The sequence below is a fragment of the Antechinus flavipes genome, chromosome 1, assembly GCF_016432865.1.
Source record: "Antechinus flavipes isolate AdamAnt ecotype Samford, QLD, Australia chromosome 1, AdamAnt_v2, whole genome shotgun sequence".
In the NCBI taxonomy this organism is placed as follows: domain Eukaryota; kingdom Metazoa; phylum Chordata; class Mammalia; order Dasyuromorphia; family Dasyuridae; genus Antechinus; species Antechinus flavipes.
Genome location: NC_067398.1, coordinates 707,692,472 through 707,712,567, shown reverse-complemented (window position 1 = coordinate 707,712,567; position 20,096 = coordinate 707,692,472). Strand labels below are relative to the sequence as shown.

At 47.0% G+C, this 20,096-nt stretch overlaps 2 protein-coding genes across 3 annotated transcripts in view; one reads left to right on the top strand and one right to left on the bottom strand.

The window, feature by feature from the left end:
• SART3 (spliceosome associated factor 3, U4/U6 recycling protein) overlaps positions 1-4,004 on the top strand; it is a 32,669-nt gene extending 28,665 nt beyond the window's left edge. For both annotated transcript variants that reach the window (XM_051972968.1, XM_051972969.1), the window contains exons 16-19: positions 9-463; positions 687-839; positions 2,498-2,685; positions 3,046-4,004. In XM_051972968.1, coding sequence (XP_051828928.1) covers positions 9-463; positions 687-839; positions 2,498-2,685; positions 3,046-3,223 — 974 coding nt within the window. In that variant the 3' untranslated portion in view covers positions 3,224-4,004. The remainder of the gene's footprint in view (positions 1-8; positions 464-686; positions 840-2,497; positions 2,686-3,045) is intronic.
• Positions 4,005-5,259: 1,255 nt separating this feature from the next.
• Positions 5,260-10,899, bottom strand: FICD (FIC domain protein adenylyltransferase). The gene is made up of 3 exons (XM_051972967.1): positions 9,906-10,899; positions 8,481-8,826; positions 5,260-7,985 (listed from the first exon to the last, which is right to left on the bottom strand). The coding sequence occupies exons 2-3, from the start codon at positions 8,767-8,769 to the stop codon at positions 6,910-6,912; spliced, it is 1,365 nt and encodes a 454-aa protein (XP_051828927.1). The 5' UTR covers positions 8,770-8,826; positions 9,906-10,899; the 3' UTR covers positions 5,260-6,909.
• Between the last annotated feature and the right edge of the window lie 9,197 nt (positions 10,900-20,096).

Sequence of the window (20,096 nt, the reverse complement as noted above, 5' to 3'; positions counted from 1 at the left end):
ATCTGCAGAGCAGCCCAGCAAGCGGCCGAGGGCCGGGAGCAGCCTGCCTCTGGCTGGAGAGGAGGAGTACTCGGGCATGGAGATGGGGCTCTTTGGGAGGAGTGCGTCGACAGAAGTCGATCCCCCTTCCAAACAGAAGGAGAAAGCAGCTGCAATCAAAAAGGAGATGCCCAAAGTGTTTCACGACAGCAATAAAGACAACATCACAGTGTTTGTCAGCAACTTGCCCTACAGCCTAGGAGAACCGGAGGTGAAGCTCAGGCCCCTCTTTGAGGCCTGTGGGGAGGTCACGGAGATCCGTCCCATCTTCAGCAACCGGGGCGACTTCCGGGGTTACTGCTACGTCGAGTTTAAGGAGGAGAAGGCAGCCCTGCAAGCTCTGGGCTTAGACCGAAAGACTGTGGATGGAAGGCCGATGTTTGTCTCACCTTGTGTGGACAAGAACAAGAATCCAGATTTTAAGGTATATGTCTGGGGAAAGGAGTGGATGGCAGTGTTGTTTAAGGAGAAGGGCTTCTCCTCCCTCTGGAGGCTAGTCTTGGAATTAGGAAGTTGTCTAGGCAGCTTTGACAGATGAGAAGACCATGGCTGGGTCTTGGGACTGTGGCTGCTATGGGACCCCTAGGTTGGGTCATCTGGGGGGGGTGTGAAGGCCCATCTCAGTCCCATCTTCTCTTGCTCTGCAGGTGTTCAGGTATAGCACGGCCCTGGAAAAGCACAAGTTGTTTATCTCTGGTTTGCCATTCTCCTGCACAAAGGAAGAGCTAGAAGACATCTGCAAAGTTCACGGAAGTGTGAGAGACCTCAGGCTGGTCACCAACCGTGCCGGGAAACCCAAGGTACACGAGGCCAAGGGCGCTCTGACGGGTGAGGTCTCAAGCCTGGGGTCTGTGGGAGTGGCCTTTTCTTTTGCACTCCCCCCACGGAGGAGGAATCATGTTTGAGGTTGGGGAGGGGGAGATGAAGGCTTTTCAGAAGGGACTTGACCTTCCCTGGCTTTGTTGCATGTGAAGCTCACCTGCCCTTCAGGCCCTTAATTTAAAAACACTTCAGGTTCTTTGTAATCAGCAAGAAAGGAAGAGCTTTGAACAAGTCTCAGATGAATGGGGTTTGAGCCCCAGTTCTGCCGTGGTCACGTCACCTTTCTGAGCCGTTGGGCTCTGGGATTTCTCATTTCCCTTTTAGTGCAGCTTTCTGTGAATCTGAGAAATTAGGCCTTGCTTGCACCAGTAAATAGAACGGGACAGGAAAACAAAAAGTATGGACAGCAGTGAGTGATAAGGAAGAAAAAACGGGGGCCTGTGGAGATGTCTTGGGTGCTTAACCTCCAAGTGGTTTTTGTGGAGGATGTTTTCAGTCACAGTCTTTCAGAGCAGCCTTGGGCTTCTGGCTGCCATCAGTTCAGACAAGTCTTGCTATGTTTCTTTGAAATTGTTGGATTTCATTCCATTTCTCCATTTATGGGCACCCCTTGGTTCTCAGTATTAGCCTTGTAGTCCATATTTTGTGCATCTTTTTCTTTGGCTTTGGATCAGGCTCCGAGGATTTGCCCTGCTTAGTCACTCTGGAGAGACCAAGAGTACACACAGCGCACTGATGTACAGCCTGCCTGACAGGGGCAGCAGTGCCCTTTGTGCACTTGCCACTTTGATGATGAACGTGAGATAGAACCTCTGAGTTGCTTTAATGAGCATTTCTCTGTCCTGATGATTTGGAGAATTCTTTTGGCTTTTGGTAACTTGGGTGTGAGAACTGCTCGCTCATGTTTTCTGAATCTTTGTTACCTGGGCAGTGGATTTTCTTATATGTTTAAATCAATTTGTTTTGTTTCATGGAAATCAGATCTTTATTGAAGAAACTCACTGCAAAGGTGTTTTCCCCTCGTTGGCCATTTCTCTTTCAATTTTGGCTGTCCTGGGGTATTTGTACAAGAATTTTAAATCAAAATTGTCCAGTTTATCTTTTGTGATACTCTTTTACTTCTCAGTTTCTATGATATTTTAAAAAATGTTTCCCCCATGTATAGATCTTAGTGTTCAATGTTTCTTTGTTTATGATATGTCTAGCCTATGTTCGATAATTGAATTACACAGCTATTTGGAGCTTCTGTTGATGGATGGGATGAGAGGTTGGTCTTAGCCTAGTTTCTATCCAGCTGCTGCCCAGGTTTGCCAGAAGTTTTTGTCAGTAGTGAGACCATAGACCAGTAGCGGGGATCTGGGGTTTATTGAATTAGACCGCCAGTTTCATTTTCTTAGTATGTTATTCCATAGATCTCTCTTTCTAACCAGTATCAAGTTATTTTGTAGTAGAGGTTGAGGTCTGGTACTGCTTGGTGCACCCTTTCCTTCCCACTTTTCACGTGGCTCTCTAAATGGATTTTATTTTTTTCTAGTCCTACAAAGTAATCCTTTGGTAGTTTGGTGTGGCACTGTGTAAGTAAATTAATTGAGGACGAATTGTCAGTTCTTTTACATTATGATTGTTCTTTCTTTAGGGCCTTGCCTATGTAGAATATGAGAATGAGGCTCAGGCTTCTCAGGCTGTGTTGAAAATGGATGGAATGACAATTAAAGAAAACGTCATTAAAGTGGCCATCAGCAACCCTCCCCAAAGGAAGCTGCCGGACAGGCCTGAGGCAGGGAGAGCGGCTGGGGCCCTGGTGCCGCGGCAGGTGTATGGCGCGTAAGTGCTCATCTCGGAGGGGAGCGAAGGGGTCGGTCGCTAAGGGCCTGGCTCCCCAGAGGCAGGAGTCGGCATGAGCTGTACTAGGCTGGTGTGGGCCGGGTAGTGCAAGATGGGCTGGGAGAAATCTGGGTGGCGGGGCCCTGCTCTGGCTCTGCCCTTCAGGCTTTTGTTGAATTTACCTGCTAGAAGTGGGTCCTTTTCCCTTACAAATCTTGTTCTCTCCTTTTGCTCCTTGGTGCACTCCTCATGTGGTGCACTCAGGGTCTTAAGACCCTGAAGCTCTTTCTGTCCACTTTGCTAACTATAAAAGGACTTTTACAGCTTTTAGTCTGTACATAAAACTATTTCCCTTTTTAGGCGGGGTAAGGGGAGGACCCAGCTCTCGCTCTTGCCTCGAGCATTGCAGCGCCCCAATAATCCTGGCCCCAAGACTGAGAACGGGACGCTCCAGAGCCCACCTGGATCCTCTTCGACACCCCCGGAGGCGCCCAAGATGTCGAATGCCGATTTTGCCAAGATGCTCCTGAAAAAGTGAATCGGACTTCATGGGAAATGTCAAAATGCCTTTGAGGAAGCCATTTTGTGTCCTTATTTCTGCTGGCCAGGGGAAGCCCCCATCATCCTCTGTAAATAACTACTTTGTCCTATTAGGTCCCTCACAATACAGGTTGGGGCCATCCCAAGCCAGAGGGTTCTTTTGTTCTGACTGAGACAGAGAAAGGCTGGTGTGGGTTTAAATGGCTTTAAAAGATCCCTCATATTGAGGGTGGGCAGCATGAGGGAGTGTTCACTTTTTAGGCGGGCACAGGGTGGCGTGGAGCTGAAGCACCGAGCTTGCGGAGCTCCGCTCCTCAGGGCAGCTGCTCGGGCAGCTTTTTGCCATTTACAACATTCTCATTTCGCACTCGGCAGAGCAGACCTGCTCATCATCGTTCTTGGCAAGGATAAAATGGCAGATGCTCGGAATTCACCACAATGGCCTATTTTGGTAGGGGGAGGGGAAGGGAAGTTAGAGAAAAGTGGATTGGGTTGATGTTCTGTTCAAAGTGGTTTCTGTTTTTATATTGTGTATTTGTAAATGACATGTCAGACCCTTATTTTTAAGTTTCCTAAGGATGGGAGACTGGAGATATTTGTTTTGTATTCAGAATTGTGTGTGCTGCCACCGTGGGTTATGTCCACTTTGTTTGCCCAAGGAATTGTACTCCCCCTTGTCGAGACCCTCACAGCTCCTTGGTTTTGTTTATATATGATGTCAGATGCAAACTCACATTCTCCATTTAACTTCACTTATTAAACTGAAGTTATCTTTAAAAGGTCTTTTTCTTCTCTTCAGTCCAACACAGATGGTGCACTTTGTTTTATTTACATCCTGGCCCTGGCCTGGAGAGATGTTCTGGACTTTCAATCCCATTTTCCCCCTGACTTAGGTGATATTAAAAAAAAAAAATCTCTTTTAAAAATGATCTTCATTTGGTTCTTTGGCTTTGAGAAAACTTTCTTCCTCCAATTTTGGCTGATCCAAAGTCAGTTCTTCAGTTTACTGCACGAAACTTAGTTCAAAGAACTCTGAAACAAAAGAATATAATCAACCCTAATTTTTCTTTTTTAAAACTGCAGTTAGGAATTGTGGTATATTTGTGTTTCTGAATTTAATGAGTGGCTGTCATTCAGACATCTGATAAACAGGAACTTAAGATGCTTATTACATATGGATACTAAAAATTGGCTTATTTATATTAGTTTTTTGGGAGGAAAGCAGACAGGTGAAGCCATTAAGGCAGGAAGAGATTCTGACTAGCCAGAGGTCAGACTGTAGTCCCACGGCTGGAGAATTCCAGTCTAATATTTGGTTCACAAGAGTCTGCTGCTGGGGAAACGCTGGACTGGAATTGAGGTTCTGGCTTCTTGGGAACCTTAGTGTTTTCAGCTGTAAAATGGGGGTACTAATGTTACGCTTCAGTTTATCATCTTATATCTCAAGCTTCTTGCTAGTCTTACTTTGATATAAAAATGAAGCGACTATATTTGTCAGATTCTTATTTATTTATTTATTTTTGGTAGTAGATATGTTTATCTAGGGACCAGGTGGTTAGCAGCAGCTTTTTGTTTTGAGAGTCATTTTGAGGGACTTTACTTGTTTGAGGTTGCCTGATTATCTTAAGAGATCTTATTTGGCCCTGGTCTGAAGCACTGATTCATTCACATAGGTGATCTGTTTAGGGAGGTTATTGAGCATATGCCCTAAATAGAACATAAGAGCGTGAGCGAACTTGGCTCAGCCACCCGTGTGCCCCAGGTACAACTTCAGATTTCATCGTATTCTGCTCTAATCTTCCCTGTCCACCCCCACTCCTCCCCCCCCCCCCAAAAAAAAAAATATATATATATATATATATATATATATATAGCAGCATCTTGTGGTAGAAAGAAAAAGCAGAGGTGTAGTTAGACTAGGATGACTTTGCTGATGACCTCTGAGCCTTGAAATAAAAGGTTTAACTTCATGTTCAAGTCAACCTACTTATATCAACCAAACTAGCATCTTTTCACATAATGAAGCTAACTCAGTGATTTAATAAAATACTTTATTAGAATAAGTAGTTTGTTAGAGTAACATCCTTCACATAGAGCTAAAGTGCAAATTCATTCATTATTACAAAAACAAGTGCTTTTGTCTAGTGGTTCAGCTAGCCTTGGGGTTTGTTCCTAAGAACCAAATCCAGAATTCAATAATTTATGGCAGTGATCTTTTAAAGTATCTTAGGGTTGTGAACCTTTGGATTTTGTGTGAGAGCTTTTCTATTTCTCCAGGACTAAGCCAGCCTTTGAGAAAGCTTAGTTAAGTAGGCCTCTCTTCCAACAGTTGTCCATTTGTGATAACCTATACAACTCCAAAAGCTTGGGGCTGACACTGAAAGATGGAGTCACAGTGACAAAGTGGAAGATTCACCAAATGGATGGATTTCAACAAGCTGAAAGGACCCTGGTTATTTATTGGCTGTTAGAGCTGTTCCACTTGTGGCTGACAAAGGCTTTGCTATTATTGCAGGACCCTCTTTAACGTGGTCTGGGGAGCTAAAACAAAATCTGTCTCCTTCCTTCCAAATGGCTTGGAAGGACTTGGTCCAACCTCAGGGCCCACTCACTGCCTGTGCTGAACAATGAGGTATCTGGAGGAAGGGGGTAATGTCACGATGCAGAGTTGGGGAGAAGATATTGCACAGAAAAGGCAAAGATACTGGCCAAGGTGAGGAAAGTTCCAAACAGATACCCCAGAGATGTGATATCCAGCTGATTACATCAGGATTGATCTCTCGTGTCAGTGATCCAGGGGTGTACTCTCAGCACCACATCTGGAAAATCTGGTGGCAGAGACTGTTGAGGAGTGATCTGTCAGGGAAGACATTCTTAAGACTTTGATGGTCCTGGATTCACAGCTTGAGGGAGAGATGCTGGAGTGATTCTGCTCTAACAAACAGATATTCCTCTTCCCAAAAAGGGAGGCTGGGAAGGGAGAGGGAACTAGGCTGATGGCTGTTAGCTGAATTACAAAAATAGCTCACTATAGAAAAACACATGATCCCCGGTACCAATATTGAGAAGGGAAGTAAAGCCAGTTGAGGCAGACAAGGTTCCACTGTTAAAAGGGATCCTAATATCTCAGTAGTTTGATTTCTAGGCAGAAGTTGATTCCTAAGTTAGTCTGGGCAGATAAACCTGCGCCTTCCAAAAGAAAACTGCTTGTCCTCTGCAAAAATAACTCCTGGAGTTCCTTGCCCTCAAAAGAAAGAGCTTCCCTGCATCCTGACCTGGAGCCCCCAGTTCGACTTGGCAGAATAGTCCCTCAACAGAGAGAATGTACAGGAACCTGTAGGACAGAGGCCTACAGTACAACTTCCCTGTATACCCTGGAAAAAGCCTCTTAATGTCCAGCCCAGAGTTTGGCTGTTAACATCTTGCGTTTTTTGCCTGCTTTAAAATCCAAAATAAATAATTTGGCATAGTTAGCTTATAAATTATAAGAGACAAGGCTTAATTTAACTGATTTTCTTAAAAAAAAAAAAAAAAAAAACCAAAACTAAAACAAACATTCTTAGGTCAAGAACATTTAGCTCTCTAAGTCTTCTTTGTGAGAAGACTTGTTTCCCAGTAGGAACGCTCAAGGCTGTGTGATTCCTGCAAAATAATCCCTGCTGCACTTTTTAAGCCAAACGAGATTTACGTTTTCACAGGAATAGTTTGTTTGCATCCAGAATGGTTGGGATTTGCTTCTGGCAATCCCACGGCATGGTCAGTGGTTGCGATTAGCAGCATGTCTAAGGTGGTCTCGGTACACTTGGCAATGAAACGGATGAAGGGTCTCACGTCCCCTTCGTTGGCAACTTCCAACACGTGGTAATACTCGGATCTCTGCTCCTTGCGAATTGTAATGGGAGGGTAGCCTGCCTGCATCAAAATGAGGTTCATCAGCAGGCGGGAGGTCCTGCCGTTGCCATCGATGAAGGGGTGGATGTAGACCAGTTTATAATGGGCCAGCGCGGCAAATTCCACCGGGTGCAGATTCATGGCGTCCTCCGAGTTCAGCCACTGTATGAACTCTTCCATCTGCTTTTCCACATCTTGAGGATGGGGAGGAATATGATGTCCCACAAACACCTGCGTAGTCCTAAATCTCCCGGCCTCCACGGGATCCACGTAACCCAGCACCCGCCGGTGGATCTCCAGCATGTCGCTGATGGTGACGGACCCGATCCTGGAGACCAGAGTGGTGTTGATGTATTTCATGGCCGCGTGCATGCCGATGACCTCGTTCTGCTCCTCCAGGCTCTTCCCAGGCACGGCGTACCGGGTCTCGATGATGTGCCGGATCTCGGAGAGGGTCAGCGTGTTGCCTTCGATGGCCACGGTGTGGTAAATGTGGTGGTAGTAAGACTCCTCCATGACGCGCCGCAGCGCCGAGCTCCCCTTGGGGATGGACATCACCTTTTTCACTTTGCTGTCGATGATGCTGAAGTAGCGCTGGTCGATCTCTTCCACCAGGGGCAACGTCCGGTCCCTGTTGATGAGCGCTTTCTCGTTGTAGGGAGAGATGGTTAGTGCTTTGGTATATAAGTAATCGGCCTGCAGAATGTCTTTCTCCTCTTCAGAAAAGATGCCCAGCTCGTTGAGCGCGTCCACGTAATTGGGATCCATCTTGAGGGCGTGCAAGAAGAGTCGGTGGGCCTTCTCGCGCTTCCCCTGCCGCTTCATTTCCAGGGCCTGGTTCAGGGCTGCTCGGGCTTCTAGCTTAACGTCTGGAAGACACCAAAAGTCAGGTGGTCAAGGACGGACACGGATATTCTCTGGGAACGCTAGAGCTTCATGTGGAACATGGGAGGACGGGAGAATCTCTGAGGTTACTTTGTCCAAACTATACCCAATGGCCCTCCGGTCCCTCCGGAAGACCTCACAGAGACCATCCTACTTTGTTCCAGCTCTCACCATGTCGAGCCCAAGTGGGCCCCTCTGGGCCCCGGCAGAAGGACCTGAGCTCCTGTATCTTGCCCCCCTCCCCCAAGCCTGCCACTCTCTGCCCTCCTCAGCGCCCCCTTTCGGTGAGCGAGCACCGCTAGCGATCTCCGTGTCCTACGTGCACAGCACGGCACCGCTGGCTAAGGGGGTCTGCGAAATCAGGGCGGCCTCGGCTCCCTCCTTTCTCCCTTGACTTCCCAAACAGCCACTGGGCTGCCGTGTTCTCTTGGACTGCCCTGAGAGCCCCGGATCCTCCTCTAGGACACGCCGTCTCTTACCTGCAGACGCTTTGGGCTTGACCACCAGCAGACTGATCCCTCCTGTGGTGACAGTGAGCCCTGTGCTGGGAGACTTCTGCCTTCCTCCTCCCAGCTTGCTCCTCAGCAAGGACAGTCCTTTCTGGAGTGTGGAGCACTGCTCCTCCAAGGCCCCCAGGGGGAGCAAGACCACCAACAGGGATCCCAGCAGCAGGCCCAGCAGCGCCGCCACCCAGAACCAGCGTCCCCACAGCGACACCCATTTCGGCTCTGCCACCGCCACCACCGTGGCCATCGACATGAAGGTCATCTGGTCTCAGGAGGGCACCCGGCGAGCATGGCCACCGTCGGCGAGGGAGGGGAGCGTCTGCAAGGAGACGGAGAGGCTGGTTAGAAAGCAGACGGAGGACCCCGGAGGCTGGGGCCCAAGCGACCAGGGTGAGGCAAAAAACAGCGGCCCCCTGGGCCCGGTGAAGGAGCCGCTGGTCCTCTCTCCTCCCCCTCTCCCAAGGGGCAGCTCGTGGGGGTGGCTAGCATGTGAAGGTGCCCGGGCCCCTGGGGAGCCAGCGGGGCCCAAGTGACCTGGGAGGTAAGGAGGCAGGCCAGGGGAGGCTGATCCTAAGGGGCGGCTCATGGGGCCACTGATAGCGCTGGCCTGCACTCATAAAGACCTGAGTTCAAATCCGGCCTCAGACATTATTCTGGCTGTGTGGCCGCAGGCACCTCACTTCAGCCCTGCCTGCCTCAGTTTCCTTATCTATAAAATAGGGAAATCACAGCACCAGGATTGTTCTGAGGAGCGAATGACAAAATAATTGTAAAGCACTTAGCGCAGTCCAGCACGCAGTGGCCCTGTCCATGGACGCTTCCCCCCTCCCCCCTCCCCTCCAAGTGCCAGAGCCAGAGCAGCGGCTGAAAGCCTAGAACCAAAACCGCGGGAAAAGCACCGGTCAGATGCGGGCTCTGCACCCAGTGTCTGGCACCCGTCACCTAGCAGGGAGGTCCCGGAGTCTCAGCCAGGGGAGCCTGGGGCACTGGATGTCACAGGAGGCGCCCGCAGCCTTGGATGTGGCAGCCAGGAGGCGTCTGTCACAGCAGGAGGCCCCAGGAACGTGACTGTCACTTACAGGGGGAAGGCCTCGGGAACATTAAACGTCACATCCGGGGTTCCCTAGAGTACTGAACATTATATTCAGGAGGCCCGGGAGCATTGAATGTCCCAGCCAAAACGCCTTAGGAACACTGTCGCATCCCAGGGAGGGCCCGGAACGTTGGACGTCACCTCCAGGGGGCCAGAGCATCGAATGTCACGGCCAAGGGGGCCCCGAACCCTGAATGTCCTATTCAGGGGTCGCCGGAGCACTATTCCTCACTCCCCATCCCCTGGCCCGTCTCTCCGTTCCCGGCCTCGGCCCCGGCTCCTCCCTGGCCTCCATCTCCCCTCACCTGCGGCTTCCGCCAAGCTCCGGCTCCGCTTCTAGGGTGTTGCTCGCAGGTGCATCTGCCTCTACCGGTTTGGGCCCCGCAGTCCAGTTCTGATCCCGCCCCACATCCTCGATCCCCGCTCCTGGTTGGCCACCTCCACCTGTCGATCGCTTTCATTTCCGGTTTCACTCTACAGACCCGGCTTTCCCGGGAAAAACTCCGTGTGGCGCTGCTATTGGCTGTTTTCTTAGTCCGTCTTCCGTCAGCAGTAGCCAATAGTCACCGCGGAGGTGGGTTCTCCACTGGGGCTCAAAGACTGTCTCGGGAAAAGGCGGGGCCTAGAAGGGGGCGTGGTCAAAGAAGGGATAGGCAGCATCAGGGGCGGGGCTAAGGCCACAGTTTTCACGTCCCGGTTGCTTAGGCGGAAATAATGCTTTGGTCTGACTTGTAGAAGGATAAGTACTGGCCCCTCACCCAACGCCCCTTCTCCGGGCTGCAGAGCCGAGACCCCACCCACCTACCAATCAATCCATCACTCAATAAATTGGAATCTATTAAACGCCTACTGTGTGCCCCGCCCTGCCCGAGATCTGGGGAGCTGTGGGGGGAGAGGGGAAGGGAAGGAGGCGACGAAAAGAACGCCCGCGCACATTTATTAAATGCCGACCGTATGCCCCTCCCGGCTCGAGGTCCGGGGAAATGTGCGAGAGAAAGGAAGGGACCAGGAGGAAGGGAGAGTGGAGCGAGAGAGCGCCCGCGCACGTTTATTAAGCTCCTACTGCGTGTCGCGTCTCGCTAAGGTTTTCCTCAAAAGAATGTGGTCTATCTTATCTATCCTATCATCTATCATCTATATCCTGTCTATACTACTATCTAGCCTCTATTGTCTATGTACTATCTATTTTTGTGTCTTATCGATGCACCCATTCCTCTTTCTAATCTATCCATTCTCTCTCTCTGTATCTACCTACTTATCTAGCCTGTCTATCCATCTTATCTTTCTGTTGTCTTCATTCCCTCCCTCCTCTCTTCCTTCCCTCCCTTTTTCCTTCCTCCCTCCCTCCCTTTCCTTCCTTCCTTCCTTCCTCCCTCCCTCCCTTTCCTTCCTTCCTTCCTTTCCTCCCTCCCTCCCTTCTTCCTTCCTTCCTCCCTCCCTCCCTCCCTTCTTTTCTCCTTCCCTTCCTCCCTCCTTCCCTCCCTCCTTCCCTCCTTCCCTTCCTTCCTTCCTTCCTTCCTTCCTTCCTTCCTTCCTTCCTTCCTTCCTTCCTTCCTTCCTTCCTTCCCTCCCTCCCTCTCTTCCTTCCTTTCCTCCCTCCCTCCCTCCCTTCCTTCCTTTCTTCCTTCCTTCCTTTCCTCCCTCCCTCCCTTCCTTTCTTCCTTTCTTCCCTCCCTCCCTCCCTCTCTTCCTTTCTTCCTTTCTTCCCTCCCTCCCTCCCTTCCTTCTTTCCTTTCCTCCCTCCCTCCCTCCCTTCCTTCTTTCCTCCTTCCCTCCCTTCCTTCCTTTCCTCCTTCCCTCCCTTCCTTCCTTTCCTCCCTCCCTCCCTCCCTCCCTTCCTTTCCTCCCTCCCTCCCTCCCTTCCTTCCTTCCTTCCTTCCTTCCTTCCTTTCCTCCCTCCCTCCCTCCCTCCCTCCCTCCCTTCCTTCCTTTCCTCCCTCCCTCCCTCCCTTCTTTCCTCCCTCCTTCCCTTCCTTCTTTCCTCCCTCCCTTCTTCCTTCCTTCCTTCCTTCCTTTTTTTCTCTGTCTTTCTCTTTGTCTATCTGTTCTGTCAGTCTTATCTATTCATCCTATCTATGTTTCTATTTCTACATTACACACTCTATTCAAAAGGAAGGCAAGGCAATTTTTTTGTGAAGAAATTAGGTGTCGAAGGATCGCATATGGAAAATTGTGCTTGTGTACAGCCATGAAGGAAGTGAGATGTTCTAAGAAGCAGAGGAAAAAGAGGTAATGCAGTCTTTCCCCCAGTTCATGATCTCACCCCCTCCCAACTACTTTCTTCTGGGCAGTCTCCATCTTTAAGGATCCCTTCACCCAAGATATTCTTCAGCCCTCTGGCAACCATAGATTAAGAATGGTCACAATTGGAGATGACCCCAAAGGCTATAGGATGGTTGTGTTACATTAATGGCTAGAGTTCTGGACTGGGAGTCAGAAGATCTGAGTTCACATTTAGACTCAGATACTTATCTGTGTTGACCTGGGGTAGGCAGTTAATAAATATTTACTAAAATACCTACCATGTGCCAAATTTTTTTTTAACTTATTATTTTTTTTACCAACTGGGGATACAAATAAATGTAAAAGACAGTCCTGTTCTCAAGATTCTCATAATTTAATGGGTAGGACAATCATCGAAAAACTATGTATAGACAAAGCATAGAAAGTCTACATTGGAGTTATTAGGACCGAAGAAGTCTAGCAAAGGCTTCTTGCAAAAGTTTGGAGTCTGGCTGAAAGGTCAGTCTTTATTCTTTTATTAGAGAAGATATATCCCTAGGTCGACCGTTCATATTCAGTAGGGTGGTTTCAACTGCACTCTTACACTTTCCTAGTTGTGGGAGATTGGATAGTGTTCTGGACTCAGAGTCAGTCAGGCTTCGAGGAAGGTTCAAAACTTACTTCACATACTTACCCCGCTGAGTGACCCTTCACTTTTCTTAACCTCAGTTTCCTCATTTGTTTAATGAGGGGTTTGGGTTAGGCAGCTTCTGAAGACTTCTAGTTCCAAATGCAGGATTCTAGGGTCTTTGCTTACTATGAAATCGCTCCTTTTCAGAAACACGTAGAAAGCAAAATTGGTAGGGCAGCTCTTTTCAAGAAAAATTCTATGGACCCATTAAAAAAATCAAGCATTTTTTTTTTACAACAGAGATGGCTTTGGTGGGGGGCGGGGTGCAAAATAAGTGGGAAGGGACATGTTGGGGTAACCCCTAAGATTAAACCTGGTCCGTGTAAGGCCAGAGTTTGGGGTTCTGGGGCATGGATTACATAACTGTACAAGGGAAAATGGGATGAGATTTAAAAAAGCTGAGACAGCACATGAATGACATTTAGTGGAGGGAGGGATCACTTCCATGTGTAAACTAAGGGATCCTGGAAAGACTTCGAGGAGTTCCCTTGAGAGTAGGGACTGATTTTTGCCTATCTTTGCATTCTCAGCCCTTAGCACAGTGCCTGGTCCATAGTAAGTGCTTAATAAATACTTGTTGGCTTTTGACCTGTGAACTAGACTTTGAAGGAAGACAGGGATTTCATGGGCACGTCAGTATAGAGGATGATGGGAGCAACTGTGAGTCTAGTCAAGATAGAATGTCGAATATATGAATATCGACCATAGCTAGGTGGGGCCATAGTGCCCGAAACACTAGGCTTGGAGTCAGGCAGATCTGGGTTCAAATCCACCCTTAGACACCAGCTATGTTCACTTAATTCTGTTTTCCTCAGTTTCCTCATCTATAAAATGAGCTAGAGAAGAAAATGGCCAAACCACTTCACTGTCTTTGCCAAGAAAACCCTAAATGGGGTCATGAAGAGTTGGATGAGACTGAAAAAATGGCTGAAAAATGAATTCTTTTAAAAATGTTTTTCCTGATTTACCTTGGTGGTTAAGATAATCATCGAATTAACTTTGAGGCTGATCGGTTTTCAGCTCTTTTTTTCTGATTATCTTTACAAATGTTCTTGAAATAATCCTGCTTTGTGAACCAACAATGCCAATAAAGTACCACTCTTTTATTGAGCTCATCATGACAAAATGTCATGTCTCTTGGCCGGAATTTGTAAGCGTGCTATTGAGGCTCATTCCCAATACATCTGCCGGTGGCTCTCCTCCAGCTCGTTCTTGGCTTCCTGCTTGGAGTTCAGTGTCCCTTGTTTCATGCAGTAGTAGCTGTGTTTTTGGAAAGTTTTGTGTGAATTCAGAGTTTGTGATTGAATTCTTAATTTCTCCCAAGGAAATGCAGCATCCTCTCTGGGGTGCTGCCATAGATCGCCTTCCAATGAATAGTTTGAATATTCAAAGGACAACTAATTACTCTCAGAGTTGTAGCCGGAAACTTGTTATACTTCTAACCCTGTGGCTTTTAAGCCCCCACCGATGTGCTTCCCATTAATAACCAGCCAGGATATTTCAGCAAAGGCATTTATTTACCAAGATAATATGATTAGAAGAGTTAGTATAAAATATTACCTCCAAATCTAGGGATGTATCTCCCAGAAATAAATAAAGGTCCAGGGAAAGAATGGCCTCAAAATTAGATTGGAATGGTAATGAGGAACATATACATGAACTGCCACACGTTATGGAAACTAACATTAGAATTCCTTTCTACCTTCATATAGTGTAAATTCCCTCGGGTCTAGCTCTTTGCTGGATGGGTCAACCATGTATGCTCCAAAGGCCATTGATGTTATGAAGCTATAGCTGGCAGCTTCTCTACATAAAGTACTAGCTTAGCTGACTGACTCAATCCACATTTATGTGTCCTTGTTGCGTCTCTCTATTCTTGATGCAGACGTCTTCCTGTCATCAGTCATTGGCCATCAGTTTGATATGTTGCTATCTACTGGTCCATTCTCTGATGGCGTGGCTAATGGAGAAGGAGAAATTTTAGGGATGTCTTTTTTTTTCCCCACTCCTGATCCCAACTCACAAATTAATATTCTTTAATATATGTTCCTCACTACCATTCCTCTCTACAATTTGAGCCCATTCTTCCCGTGGACCTTTGTTTCTGGAAGATGCATTTCTTTGGATTTAAGGATAATATTTTATACTATTCTTATTGTATTTTCTTGGTAAATAAGTTTGTTAATGTGACAGGCTACTGGCTGATTGTTAATGAAAAGCACATTATAACCTATTTAACATGTATGGGACTGCTTGCCATCTGGGGGAGGGGGTAGAGGGAGGGAGGGGAAAAATCAGAACAGAAGTGAGTGCAAGGGATAATGTTGTAAAAAATTACATGGCATGGGTTCTGGCAATAAAAAGTTATTAAAAAAAAAGAAAAGCACATTAGTGGAGGCTCAGAAGCTACAGTGTTAGAAGTTTAACAAGATTCTTTCTATAATTCTGAAAGTCAGATTATCCTTGAATATTCAGATTATCAGTAGGAATGGGACTTGTGAGAGCAACATGGAGAGGGTTCCATAGAATGATTCCATAGAAAAAATTAAGAAGTAAATAACAAATTTTGGATTTATATAAAACTTCCATCAACTATGTTTATCTACCCAGGTCTGAAAGTCCAATTCTCTTAGATAATCACAAAATGTTTCTCATATCTTCTATCCAACAGCTAAAGCAATATAGTCCTCTGTAGTTGTTGGGGTGGAGAGAAATTTCCTAGCATGTATTACTCTATTGATTGATTAACTGATTGACTTTTTGTGCCTAGGCCTTCTGGTATTAAATTACTTGAGATGGAGATGGTACGCCAGTCTTTCTATTACATAGGTCCTTCTTTTTTAGCTTTCCTAGCATGGAGGTAATTCTGGGTTTTACAAAGCTACATCAAGTACAAGATCAGGGAGGTTTAGCTATGTAGGAAGAGCTCTGAGCCAAGCTGGTGATGGGTTATATTTGCCTGCTGTCTATAGACTGGCTCAGCTGACTTTAAACAAGGGGATCATGGGACACTAATATACTGCTGGTAGAATTGTGGACAGGTCCAACCGCTTTGGAGACGAATCTGTAATTATGCCCAGAGAGTTAGAAAACAGTGGAAGTCCTTTGGCCCAGAAACGGCACTATTAGGTCTGCTTCCCAAGGTGATCAGGGGAAAAAGAGAATGCAGATGTTTGAAAATATTTATAGCTGCTTTCTTTATGGGAGCAAAGAATTGGAAATTGAGTGGAATACCTGTTAATTAAGGGATGGCTGAACAAGGTATGGTAAATGATTGTGATGGAATCTATTGTGCCATAAGAAGTGATGAGCTGGTTGATTTTTTAGAAAAAAACATGGAAAGACTTACATTAAATAATGAAGAGTGAATGAGCAAAACCAAGAGAATATTGTATATAGTAATAATAATATCGTTTGAAGAACAACTGTGAAGACTTAAATTAACTACTTATGAAGGAAGATGCTACTCACCTCCAAAGAGTTAATAAATGGAAGGGGGCATGGTTTGGTTTTGTGTGTGTGTGTGTGTGTGTGTGTGAGAGAGAGAGAGAGAGAGAGAGAGCGAGAGTGAGAAACAAGAGACAGAAAGAGACACACAGAGACAGAGGCACACACAGAGATAAAGAAACAGGAAGAGAGAGAGATAGAGACAGAGGGAGACACACAGAGACAGAGACAGAGGCACACAGAGATAAAGAGACAGAGAGGATGAGAGAGACAGAGACAGAGGGAGACACACAGAGACAGAGTTAGAGACAGAGTTAGAGACAAAGGGAGCGAGAGGAGAGAGAGAGACAGATCGAGACAGAGACAGAGACACATACACAGAGACAGAGAGAGACAGAGACAAAGAGAGTGAGATAGAGGAGAGATAGAGACATAGAGAGACAGAGACACAGAGAGAGAGACAGAGAGAGAAAGAGACAGAGACAGAGACAAAGAGACAGAGTCACAGAGAGACAGAGACAGAGAGAGTGGGGAAAGAAGGGGGGAGGAGAGGGAGGGAGGGAAAGAGATGAGATGAGATGAGATATGGTGGCTTTCTCTAGTGTAGTGTGGGGAGGGGGGCACTTTGAAACACAAGTTAACAAAAAAAGCATCGTCCTGAAGGGCAGCTAGGGGGCGCCACAACAACGCTGGGCACTCAGGAAGACTTCCATGAGTTCAGATCTGGTGAGACACTAGCTGGGTGCCCCTGGGCGAGTTTGCCTCAGTTGCCCATCTGTAAGATGAGCTGGAGAAGGAAATGGAAAATTACTCCCGTATCTTTGCCAAGAAAACCCCGAGTGGGGCCACAGAGAATCAATCCACCTGGAAACTACTGAGCCACAAGAGACGGCCCGGAGGAACAGTTGCGGGCTCCAGCCACTAGATGGCAGCCTTTCCCCGGCTTTTGCTCCCCTCCACCTCGCTGCCCTCTGCCACAGATCAGTCACCCTCCAATTTCCTCCCCGACTTCTATCTGCACCCTTAGGCCGAGAAGGTGGAGGAGAAGATCTGGAAACAACTAGAAAAGCCAGCTTTTGCCCCCCAGTCCCTGGCTCGGCGGGAGCTTGCCTCCCTGGGGTCTCGCAGGAGGGACTTCCGAGGTTCCTTGGACGCTGCCCTGAAACGCCCCTCTGAGCGCCGGCGGGAGCGCCCTTAAGGAGCTCTTCTCCCCCAGGAGAGCTGCCTTACTCTCCCTCCCTTCCCTTGAACAACAGCCTGACTTGTCAAGGCAAGGGCTGCGGAGAAGCCACTTAAAAAGCAAACGGAATCCTTCCCTTACTCTCGGGCACTGGGAGGAAGCGCCAGGGAGCAGCGCGCCCGGCTCTGCCATTTTAGCCACGCGGGACTGCGGCGCAGAGGATGACGGGACTCTCGGAGCGATCCTGGCCTTCCGGTTGGGCAAAGTGGGAGTGAGGGCGACTTGAATTCGCATCTTAAGGCAGGCGCCCGGCTCCTCCGTTTCGGGAGTCGGGGAAGAAGATGAGAGGGAGAACGCTGCTGCCATCCCCGATCTAGGAAAACTGGTCTTCTCGCTGTTCTTCCCAATTTCTTCCCACTCCCCCACTGCGTGCCTTTGTATTGATTGTTCCCCTGCCTGTAGACTCTTCTTCCTCACCCTCACTCTTGGATGGAATCAGTCTTTCCTGCAAAGTTCACCTCAAGGGCCTACAGCAATCCCTTTCCGGTTTCTCCCTAACCTCCCCCTCCCCCTTCCCTCTCCCCCCCCCCCTCCCCAGGAACCTTATATTAATTTCTGTATATTTACCAGTACGCAGTCTCTCCCCCTGTAGGACGGGAGCACTTTGAGGGCAGTTTTCCTTCTTATCCCCATTGCCTAGAGCAGTATCTATAAGCTTAAGAAATGCCCAATGCTATACTAGGTGCGTATCCCTATAGAATCATCAAAAAGGGAAAAGGATCTCCACAGGACGCAAATATCTATAGCAGCTCTTTTTGTGACGGCAAAGGACTAGAAATGGAGGGATGCCCAGGCTTGGGGAATAACCGAGTACTATATATGTGCTGTATGAGTGAATTGGGATACTATTGTTCAGTGAGAAATGAGGAGCGGGAAGATTTCTGAAAAACCCGGGATGATTTACATGAACTGATGCAAAGTGAAGTGAGCAGAAGCAGGAGAACATCAATAGTGATCCCACTGAACGACTTAGCTCTTCTCAGCAATACAATGATTCAAGGCAGATTTCCGAAAACCCGGGAAGATTTACATGAACTGATGCAAAGTGAAGTGAGCAGAACCAGGAGAACATCAATAGTGATCCCACTGAACGACTTAGCTCTTCTCAGGGATACAATGATTCAAGGCAGATTTCTGAAAACCCGGGAAGATTTACATGAACTGATGCAAAGTGAAGTGAGCAGAAGCAGGAGAACATCAATAGTGATCCCACTGAACGACTTAGCTCTTCTCAGAAATACAATGATTCAAGGCAGATTTCCGAAAACCGGGGAAGATTTACATGAACTGATGCAAAGTGAAGTGAGTAGAAGCAGGAGAACATCAATAGTGATCCCACTGAACGACTTAGCTCTTCTCAGGGATACAATGATTCAAGGCAGATTTCCGAAAACCCGGGAAGATTTACATGAACTGATGCAAAGTGAAGTGAGCAGAACCAGGAGAACATCGTACAGTGATCTGAGTATGAATGACTTAGCTCTTCTCAGCAATACAATGATTCAAGACAAGTCCAAAAGACTGGTAATGGAAAATGCTATCCACATCTAGGAAAAGAACTGCATTCAGACAATGAATGCAGAGCAAAGCATACAACTTTCACTTTATTTTTGTGTTTTTGTTCGTTCTGTTTCTTCCTTCACAGCAGGAGTAATATGGAAATGTTTTCCATGATTGCATATATATAAAATCCATATCAAATTGTTGATCATCTGGGGAGAGAGGAGGGGAGGAAGGGAGAAAATCTGGAACTCAAAATTTATATTATATAAAATGAATGTCAAAAATTGTCTTTACATGTAATTGGAAAAAATAAAATATTGTTAAAATCCACAAATCAATTAAAAAAAGAAATTCTAGGGCAACTAGTGGTGCAGTGGATAGAGCACCAGTCCTGAAGTCAGGAGACCTGAGTTCAAATCTGGTCTCAGAGACTTAACACTTCCTAGCTGGGTGACCCTGGGCAAGTCACTTAACCCCAACTGCCTCAGCAAAAAAATAAAATAAAAAAAGAACTTCTGACAGCTTGGTAATTAGCAATGTGACCCTGGACATGTTGCTTTAACCTTGGTTTTCTCATGTGATTAAGGAAGATAAGAACACCCATGTTACCCTTGCCACAGGACTGATATAAGGCTCATTGAAATGGGGTGTATGTGATACCTTTAATGCAAAACAAAAAAAGGAATTTTGTGGAAGAGCAGAAAGAGAGCTGACCCTAGAATCCAGTGACTCAAGTTCAAATCTCAGATGTTTATTAGCTGTTACTTTGGATGAGTATTTTTAATTTTCCTGAACCTCAGTTTCCCCTTCTGTAAAATGAAGAGCTTGGCCTGGATGGCCTCTGACTTCCTCTCCAGCTCTAAAATCTATGTTCTTGTGACCTGAGCTCTAATCCCAGCTCTGGTCCGGATGACCACCTGTGTGACCTCAGGCTAGTTACTTGGGAGAGATGCCATCGTGGATCATAGAATCAAAGAGATGGGTGGCACTTTTTGTGGCTCATTCACTACACTTGTCACTCCATTTGGGATTTTTTTGGCAGAGGTACTGGAGCGGTTTGCCATTTCCTTGTCCGCTCATTTTACAGATGAGGAAACTGAGGCAAACAGGGTTAAGTGACTTGTCCAGGGTCATACAGGTAGTAAGCCAGATTTGAACTCTTGGCTCTAGGCGTGTCACTTAGCCAGAGGCCCTCTAGTTAAAATCTCTCATTTTACAAATGAGCAAACTGAGGTAAGGATTGGGAAGGGATTTATTCAAGCTCACATAAGTAGTCAGCACCAGAAGGAAGAAAAGCAACACTGGACAGCACCTCCCTCTTACCCCTGCTTTTATTCCCTAGTTAACCTGTGATGAAGATCAACAGCCATCATCATTAATTTTTATATATGA